The sequence below is a fragment of the Molothrus ater genome, chromosome 23, assembly GCF_012460135.2.
Source record: "Molothrus ater isolate BHLD 08-10-18 breed brown headed cowbird chromosome 23, BPBGC_Mater_1.1, whole genome shotgun sequence".
Taxonomy (NCBI): domain Eukaryota; kingdom Metazoa; phylum Chordata; class Aves; order Passeriformes; family Icteridae; genus Molothrus; species Molothrus ater.
In genome coordinates, this window is record NC_050500.2 from 5,565,391 (window position 1) to 5,573,666 (window position 8,276).

The 8,276-nt window shown below is 60.0% G+C and overlaps 2 protein-coding genes across 2 annotated transcripts; one reads left to right on the plus strand and one right to left on the minus strand.

Annotated features, from left to right (window-relative positions):
- Positions 1–1,047: 1,047 nt before the first annotated feature.
- SVBP (small vasohibin binding protein) lies at positions 1,048–2,360 on the plus strand. Its single transcript, XM_036396269.2, has 3 exons — positions 1,048–1,174; positions 1,977–2,098; positions 2,179–2,360. Exons 2-3 carry the CDS (start codon positions 1,979–1,981, stop codon positions 2,263–2,265), a joined length of 207 nt encoding a protein of 68 aa, XP_036252162.1. The 5' UTR covers positions 1,048–1,174; positions 1,977–1,978; the 3' UTR covers positions 2,266–2,360.
- A 1,315-nt stretch (positions 2,361–3,675) lies between these two features.
- Positions 3,676–7,953, minus strand: TMEM269 (transmembrane protein 269). The gene is made up of 6 exons (XM_036396302.2): positions 7,769–7,953; positions 6,380–6,527; positions 5,410–5,507; positions 5,176–5,319; positions 3,908–4,108; positions 3,676–3,829 (listed from the first exon to the last, which is right to left on the minus strand). The coding sequence occupies exons 1-6, from the start codon at positions 7,791–7,793 to the stop codon at positions 3,720–3,722; spliced, it is 726 nt and encodes a 241-aa protein (XP_036252195.1). The 5' UTR covers positions 7,794–7,953; the 3' UTR covers positions 3,676–3,719.
- Between the last annotated feature and the right edge of the window lie 323 nt (positions 7,954–8,276).

The following is an 8,276-nucleotide window of genomic DNA, read 5'->3' on the forward strand; positions in this document are numbered from 1 at the left end:
GGTCTGTCACCATCAGGGATGTCATGCCCATGTGTCAGGGGTCACCATGCTGTGGGACATGTACTGTGACACATGTGCCACATGTACAGCCCTGTGCCATGCTGTGCCATGCCATGCCATGCCACGCGTGCTGTGCTGGGCCAGGCTGTGCCAGCCCTGTGTGTATGGGAATGTACAGGGGGTGTGTGGGAGCTGGGCTGTGTAGGGTGGGCTGTACAGAGGGGCTGATCTGTGGGGAGTGGGCTGCACAAAGGGGGTGCTGTGTGCCTGGGTGTGGTACAGAGGGGGTGCTCTGTGATGTGTGGGATGGGCTCTATAGGGATATGGTCTGTGGGGTTGTGTGTAGGGGCTGGGCTGTGTGGGGCTGTCGTATATGGAGGTGGCTCCATGGGGGTGTGGTGTATGGAGGGAGCTGTGTGGGGCAGTGGTCAATCAGGGTGGGATGTACAGTAGGGTGACAGAAGGGGCTGATCTTTAGGGCCTGGGCTGTGCCAGGACTGTGGTGCAATAGGGGAGATGTATGGCTGTACAGGGGATGAGCTGTATATGGAGGTATGGTGATGGATAGGGCTGAGCTGTTTATAGGAACGCGGGGTAGGGGGTGATGTGTAAGGGTGGGGGGGATGTGTAGGGGGTGTCACACACCAGTAAAGGAGCACTGGGGGGGTGTTTAGGGGGTGTCACACACCAGTAAAGGACAGCGGGGCACTGGGGGATGTGTCACACACCAGTAAAGGAGCACTGGGAGGGTGTTTAGGGGGTGTCACACACCAGTAAAGGACAGCGGGGCACTGGGGATTGTGTCACACACCAGTAAAGGAGCATTGGGAGGGTGTTTAGGGGGTGTCACACACCAGTAAAGGACAGCGGGGCACTGGGGATTGTGTCACACACCAGTAAAGGAGCACTGGGGAGTGTCACACACCAGTAAAGGAGCACTGGGGAGTGTTTAGGGGGTGTCACACACCAGTAAAGGAGCACTGGGGGGTGTTTAGGGGGTGTCACACACCAGTAAAGGACAGTGGGGCACACTGGGAGCAGTCCCCTTCCCCGCCCGCCAGGCGGCGCTGTGGGACCCGGCCCGTGCGCTCCGCGCGTGCGCCCAGGGCGGACAATCGAGCGCCGAAAGGCGGAAGGGGTGCGCTGCCATCTTGCCCCGGGCACAGCCCCTCCGGTACCGGGGAACGCGGGGGGCACCGGGGGAGCGAGGGGCCTGAGGGGGCACCGGGGGGCTGGGGGAGCGAGGGGCCTGAGGGGCTCGGCTGCGGCAGCGAGGGGACACCGGGGCCTTGGAGAGGGCTGAGGGACTCAGGGGGCTGAGGCGTCCCGGTGGGCCTGGGAAGGAACTTGTTGGGCGCTGGGGGCTGTGGGACTGGGGTGTCTGTGGGTTTGGGGGCGGGCTGTGGGGCACTGAGGGTGGGGGGCTTCGGGCGGGTTGTGATTTATGAGGGGCCGGGGAGATGGAGAGGGCTGGGAGGGGCCTGGGGGGCTTCAGTGCTCTCTGTGGGCGTTGAGGTGCAGGGGGCTGTGAGGGTGGAGAGGGGTTTGGGATAGGGGTGTCTGTGAGCTTGGGGGTGCTCTGGGTGTTGGGGGGCGAAGTGTGAGGAGATGGGGCCGCTGAGGGGAATGGGGGGTGACGGGGAGAAGCCTTGGGGGGCCCCTGTGGGGCTCGGCCTAACTGTGAGGGGGGTGTGAGGCACCCGAGAGGCTCAGGATGGGGGGGATGTCTCCTGTGAGGCTCCGGGTGGGCTTGAGGCTCTCCTGTGAGGCTTAGAATACATTTGGGGATCAGAATGAGTTTGGGGGTCTCCTGTAAGGCTCAGAATGATTTTGGGGATCACCCCGGGCCCCCAGGGTGGATGTGGGGCAGTGCCCTGTGAGGATGCCAGTGGGGCACCCCATGTGAGCCTCGGCTGTCTGGGGGGGTTCCTGTGGGTGGCTCCGGGACCCCCGGGTGACCCCAGCCCGGGTCGCAGCCATGGATCCGGGCGCGGGGGCGCGGAAGGAGCGGCCGAAGCCGCGGGAGCCAGCGGCTCGCCTGGAGAAGGCCAAGCAGAGGTCGGCACAGCAGGAGCTGAAGCAGCGGCAGCGGGCGGAGGTGGGAGCGCGGGAATGGGGAGGGACCCGGCCCAACCCGCGGCCGAGCCCCCTTTGCCATCCGCCCTTTCCCAACCCCAGATCTACGCCCTGAACCGGGTGATGACGGAGCTGGAGCAGCAGCAGTTCGACTCCTTCTGCAAGCAGATGCAGGGATCCGGGGAATGACACACAGCCCGGCCTCTGCCCTACCCCCCCTTTTCTAATCCCCCGGTATTTATTATCAAATCGCTCTTTTTGTATCAATAAAATCTCTGCTGGTTCTCTGTCTCCCGGCTCCTGCTTGCTCCGCGTGCGAATGGCCTGAGGCCAGAGCAGCTGCAGCGCCGGTACCGGCTCTAGCCACGGCCCCACCCCTCCGTTCCCTGCTTCAGGGAAGGGTCCTGCCCTCCCGGAGCTGGGGTTTATCCCGGGGGGACGCAGCAGGAGCCGTTCCCTGCTTCAGGGCAGGGTCCTGCCCTCCTGGAGCCCGGGTTTATCCCGGGGGGACGCAGCAGGAGCCACATCCCGCAGCTGCTGCTGCCGGCAGAGCCTCCCCGGGGATCCCGAGCGTTTCTGCAGCACCAGGTTTGACCTTCGCTTCCTTCCTCCACCCACACCCTCTGCTCCAGCCGCTGCTGTCCGGCAGCCTCCGGCTCTCCAGAGACTTTGGATCAAGTCCTGCTCCCCCCCTTTCCCTGCCTCAGCGGTGTCACACTGTGGGGGTGAAAATAAACCACGTTTGGGATGGTGTTTCCCTGTGCAGGGTTAAGTGGTGAATTCCAAACTCCTCCCAGAGAATCCCGTGTTGGAAACCCTCTGGAAGTTTGATCAGCATCTTCCTCCTCCCAGCCAGGGAGGGCCCTCCTTATTTTTGGAGTGTGAACCTCCCTTTGTAATGAATTCCCACTGGGCAGTGTGAGAGATCCCTAAACTTCAGGTTCCTGTGCAGAGAAGGGCTTGGGGGTCTCTTGTAAGGGCAAGCTCTAAATTTCCTGTTTCCCAAGGATTTGGAGGTTTCTGCTGTTGGGGGGATGGGGGTTCCCTCAGTCCCACAAAGGATTGGGATTTTGGGGTTTCCCTCAATCCCCACAAAGAATTGGGATTTTGGGTTTCCCTCAATCCCCACAAAGGATTGGGATTTTGGGTTTCCCTCAATCCCCACAAAGGACTGGGATTTTGGGGCTTCCCTCTATCCCCACAAAAGATTGGGATTTTGAGCCTTCCATCAATCCCCACAAAGGATTGGGATTTTGGGCCTTCCCTCAGTCCCACAAAGGATTGGGATTTTGGGGTTTCCCTGGATCCCCACAAAGGATTGAGATTTTGGGGTTTCCATCAATCCCCACAAAGGTCAGGGATTTTGGGATTTCCATCAATCCCCACAAAGGATTGGGATTTTGGGCATTCCCTCAGTCCCACAAAGGACAGGGATTTTGGGGTTTCCATCAATCCCCACAAAGGACGGGGATTTTGGGCCTTCCCTGCAGCTGAGCCTTGCTCTTTTTTTACCTTAGCAGCTCCTTCTGCCACCCGGATTCAGGTGGGAAGCGCGAAGGGAGGAAGCAGCACCCGAAGCAAGGACGAGGAGGACAAGGATGAGGATGAGGATGAGGAGGGCTTTACTAGGCTCTAGGGAGGGCTCAGGCCTTGCAGCTCCAGAGGGCGAAGGGGAAGACGATGTAGGACGTGGCCCAGGCCAGGCAATAAACCGCAGCCACCGCCGTTGGTGCCAGCAGCACAGCCACCACCCCTGTGAGCGGGAGAATCCTTGGCCATCTGCTCTCCCTGCCCTGCACCACCATCCCGAGAGGCTCATCCCCGTCCTTACCTCCAGCATAAACCAGTTTTTTCCAGAGCTGTGACTCCAGCACCCTGTCGTGGGGGTAGCAGCCGCAGTCGGCCATGAACAGGGTCATGGCGGCCGCGGCCACGCGCAGCAGGGCCACGTGGCCCCCGCTGAGCAGGAAGGTGCTGGCCAGCAGCGCCGAGGCGTAGGGGCAGGGCAGCCCTCGGTAGGTGAAGGGGATCCCTGTGGGGTGTCAGCAGTTCCATGTTGTTGTTGTTGTTGTAGTGTGTTTTTATACTTTGTAATACTCTGTAATAGTTTTGGTTTTGTACCCCCGTATTTTTTCCCAAACGGTTTACCCCAGATTGTACCCCCTCCTTTTACCTGTGTAATCCCTTTCCTTTGCTGAGATCATCCCCAAATCCCCACCCTGGCTCTCTGTCAACCACTCAGCATCCCATCCCCTCCATCTAGAACTCTCAGTCCAGGATGTCAAGTGATTATCCAGAGGCCAGGGCTCAGCCCCCCAAGTGTTTCTCCATAAACTGTCCTAAATGTCCATTTCTTAGTGTCCATACCTTAATTTTTCTTATTGGTTAGTAAAATGTTATCTATTTAGCTTTCCACCTCCCTTTAAATGTACCCTTGGCACCTCTCCCGTAGCTCTCAGCAGGAGGCCCCTGAGGTTGTAGGGGCTCCCTTGGATTAACCCCTGCTAAAAGTCCACCCCTTCATCTTCATGTTCCAGCATCTCCTTTGCTGCAGGCGATCAGCCTGGCTGCCTTTGGTACCCTCGGGGTTCAGCCTGGCTGCCTTTGGTACCCTCAGGGATCAGCCTGGCTGCCTTTGGTACCCTCAGGGATCAGCCTGGCTGCCTTTGGTACCCTCAGGGATCAGCCTGGCTGCCTTTGGTACCCTCAGGGATCAGCCTGGCTGCCTTTGGTACCCTCAGGGATCAGCCTGGCTGCCTTTGGTACCCTCGGGGTTCAGCCTGGCTGCCTTTGGTACCCTCAGGGATCAGCCTGGCTGCCTTTGGTACCCTCAGGGATCAGCCTGGCTGCCTTTGGTACCCTCAGGGATCAGCCTGGCTGCCTTTGGTACCCTCAGGGATCAGCCTGGCTGCCTTTGGTACCCTCAGGGATCAGCCTGGCTGCCTTTTGTCCTTCTGTCCCCCTGGGGATGGGGATCAGCCTGGCTGCCCTCTGTACCCCTGGGGCTGGCCGGGGTCCCCTCAGTGGCACTCAGAGAAACCAGAACACAATGTGGGGGCTAAAACCCCAAGCCCCCCACCTCCCCAGGGGCTCACTCACCGCTGGAGAAGAAGCAGAGGCGGGCAAAGACAGCCAGCACATAGGCCAGGCTCAGCAGCCCCCCCAGCACGCCCTGGGGCTGCAGCAGCAGCGCCGTGCCCAGCCCGAACGTGGTGAAATCGGCAAAGTCATCCAGCTTGGCACCTGTGGGGGCAGCGAGGGGCAGGTGCCAGGTGGGCGCCGGGCACAGGGGACGCCCCTGGGGTCAGCCCTGGCCCGGGGGGATGCACTCACCCAGTGCCGAGCAGGCGTCGAGCTGCCGGGCCACGGCCCCATCAGCCAGATCCAGCAGGAAGCCCAGGAGCAGCAGCCAGCAGGAGTACTGGTATTGCCTGGGGGGGACACCCCACTTCTCAGCCCCTGCTCCCCTCTTTTTCACCCCATTTCCCCCTTGTTTACCCCATCTGTTGAGGGTGGAGGTAAGCCCAGCCACCAGGTTGGCCGCGGAGAGAGCAAAACTGGGGTGATCTCCACTTTCCATCCTATCTTTGCCCTATTTTCCCTTTTTTTCCAGCAGAAGCAGGGTGATTCCCACTTTGCAACCTGCTTTTTCTTTTTTTTTTTACCCCCTTTTCCCCCCCCACCCATTTACTTTGATCCTGAGGTTGGCTATGGAGGGAGCAGATCCAGGGTGACCCCCACTTCCCCTTCCCAACTATTTTTCACCACATTTACACCTTTTTCACCCTATTTCCTCCTTTTTCATCACATTTCCCCCATTTTCCAGAAAAAACGGGGTGACCCCCACTTCCCAACCCTCTTTTTCACCCCTTTTCAGCCCATTTCCTCCATTTTCCCCCCTCATCTATTGATGCTGCTGAGCCCAAAGGTGAGGAGAGAGCAAAACCAGTGTCCCCCACTTTGCATCCCCCTTTTACTCCCCATTCCCCTGTTTTTCCAGCAAAACCAGGTTGGCCCCCACTTTTCTTCCCGATTTTCACCCTATTTCCATCTTTCCAGCAAACCAGGGCAAACCACACTTTTCTACCACCTTTGCCCCTCCCAGAAAAACCAAGGTGACCCCCATTTCTGTGCCTCTTTATCACCGCATTTCTCTTTTTATCCCGTTTTTTCCCCACCTACTGAAGCTGCAGAGGCAGGAGAGGAGCCTGCCCGCCAGCTTGGCCTCAAGGGGAGCACAGCCAGGGTAACCCTCCCATTCCCTAGCCCCGTTTTTCCCCCCGTTTTTCCCAGTTTTCCCCACCTGTTGACGCTGCAGAGGATGGAGGAGAGCCCCGCCAGCAGGTTGGCCACGGAGATCCCGTTGGCCGCATTTTTCCGGAGGAATTCCAGCGCCCGGCCCCGTCCCGCCTGCTCGCTCAGCACCAGCTTCTTGGTGGACTGGAAAATACCTACAAAGCCCCCAGCGTGTTCCAACCACGGAGGGGCTGCAGCCCCCCCAAAAACATAGCAGGGTTGGTGCAGGGATTCCCCCTCCTCAAACCAAAATCCCCCAAAATCTGTTTAGGAAGCAGCAGGGGATTGATTTGTGCAAGCTCTGCTGCTGAGCTCCCCACCGGCGGCCAAAAAAAATGGAATAAAAGAGGCCAAAAAAGCAAAGAAATGAATAAAAGAACCGTAAAATATAATAAAATAAAGACAAAATTAAGCCAAACCCAAGCTTAGACTAAAAGCCAACCCCGGTTTAAGCTCTATGGATCTTATATACCTATCGGGCTAAGCTTTAGGGAAAGAATTTAAGGGTCCTGTCCTTTGCCCCCCGCCTTTGCCGTGTCCCAAAGCCAGGCAGATCCTTCATCTGAAAGAAAACAGGACGTCAGAGCAAGACAAACCCCCCCGAGCCCCCTCAGAGCCCCCCCAGAGCCGCTGCATCGCCGGAATGCCACCAGGAACAGCTCCCCAGGTGGGGAAAACCAGGAAGAGCCGCGGGAGAGGAGCCCGGGAGGTGTCGGGGGTCGGCGGCTCCGAGCCGGGAGCGACCTTTGGACACCGCGCCCGGAGCCGCCGGCTCGGGCTGAGCCGGGAAAATCCCCCCTGAGCCCCGCACGGCCGCTCTGCTGCCACCGGGGATTTTTGGGGCCGTGCCGGGTGCTGCTCCCCACCTTTATCCCTCAATTCGGGGTGAGTTTGGGATGTTGGAGAAGTGAAATTTTGGGGATTTGCCGTCCCTTTCCCAGCGGCAAGGCAGGCTCGGGGCCCCGGGAATGTTCCGGAGCTGTCGCAGCACCGGCTCCAGGCACCTGCGAGCGGCACAGAGCCGGGCACAGCCGGGGGCCCCGAGCTCGCCCGATCCCGGCGTTTCTCACCCCAAAATCCAAGTTGGATTGGGATGGGAGGGAATTCCTTAACCCTGCGCCGCTCCGGCTGCTTTTATCACTGCTTTGGGGGGGAAAGCAAGGTGGTTTTGGTTCTTCCCAGGTGCGTTAGGAGGGGGTTGTGCCCCCAAGGCGCAGGGAAAAGGGGTTCAGCCGCAGCAAATGCAAAGTTAACCTATTTGGGGGGGGCAATGCGTGTATTTTACGGTTTTCTGCCCCGATAACCCTAATTTCTCTACTAACCCCCGCCAAATGATGATTTTTAGGGATGGGGGACACCTCGCGAAGGGGCCGAGCGGCATCCAGGTGACACTTACCGACCGGCGGTGACACCATCCACATGGCGGCGGCGGCTGTGGCAGCAGCGACAGTGACGCCCCGGCCAGGGGAAACTGAGGCAGGGGCCGCTCCGTGGGGCTCCGCGCGGTGCCGCGTTATATAAGGAAAAGCCTCTCGGGCTGAGTCACCCGGCGGGGGTGGGTCCGGCCAGAGGCCACGGACACGGACACGGGGGGTTCGCAGCCGCTTGGCACCACCGGCGAGGGAGGAGCTGCCCCGGGGGGCCGGGGGGCCATGCCAGGCTCGCGGTGCCCCTGCCAGCCTCCCGGCGCCCCTGCCAGCCTCCCGGTGCCCACGCCAGGCTCACAGCACCGGTGCCAGGCTCGCAGTGCTTGTGCCAAGCCTGCAGTGCCCATGCCAGGCTCGCAGCGCCCGTGCCAGGCTCGCAGCACCCACAACAGCAGGACCAGGCTGGCAGCACCCATGGGGCACTGATAGCACCTGTATCACACTCACAGCTCGGGTGTCTCACTGATAACACCTGCA

Excerpts from the sequence above, each read along its gene's own strand:
- TMEM269 (XM_036396302.2), bottom strand. The coding sequence starts at position 7,793 with ATGTGGATGGTGTCACCGCCGGTCG. Across the intron at positions 6,528-7,768 it reads GATGGTGTCACCGCCGGTCG|GTATTTTCCAGTCCACCAAG; the intron begins GTAAGTGTCACC and ends GGGGCTTTGTAG. Across the intron at positions 5,320-5,409 it reads CGACGCCTGCTCGGCACTGG|GTGCCAAGCTGGATGACTTT; the intron begins GTGAGTGCATCC and ends CTGCCCCCACAG.
- SVBP (XM_036396269.2), top strand. The coding sequence starts at position 1,979 with ATGGATCCGGGCGCGGGGGCGCGGAAGGAGCGGCCGAAGCCGCGGGAG. Across the intron at positions 2,099-2,178 it reads AGCAGCGGCAGCGGGCGGAG|ATCTACGCCCTGAACCGGGT; the intron begins GTGGGAGCGCGG and ends TCCCAACCCCAG.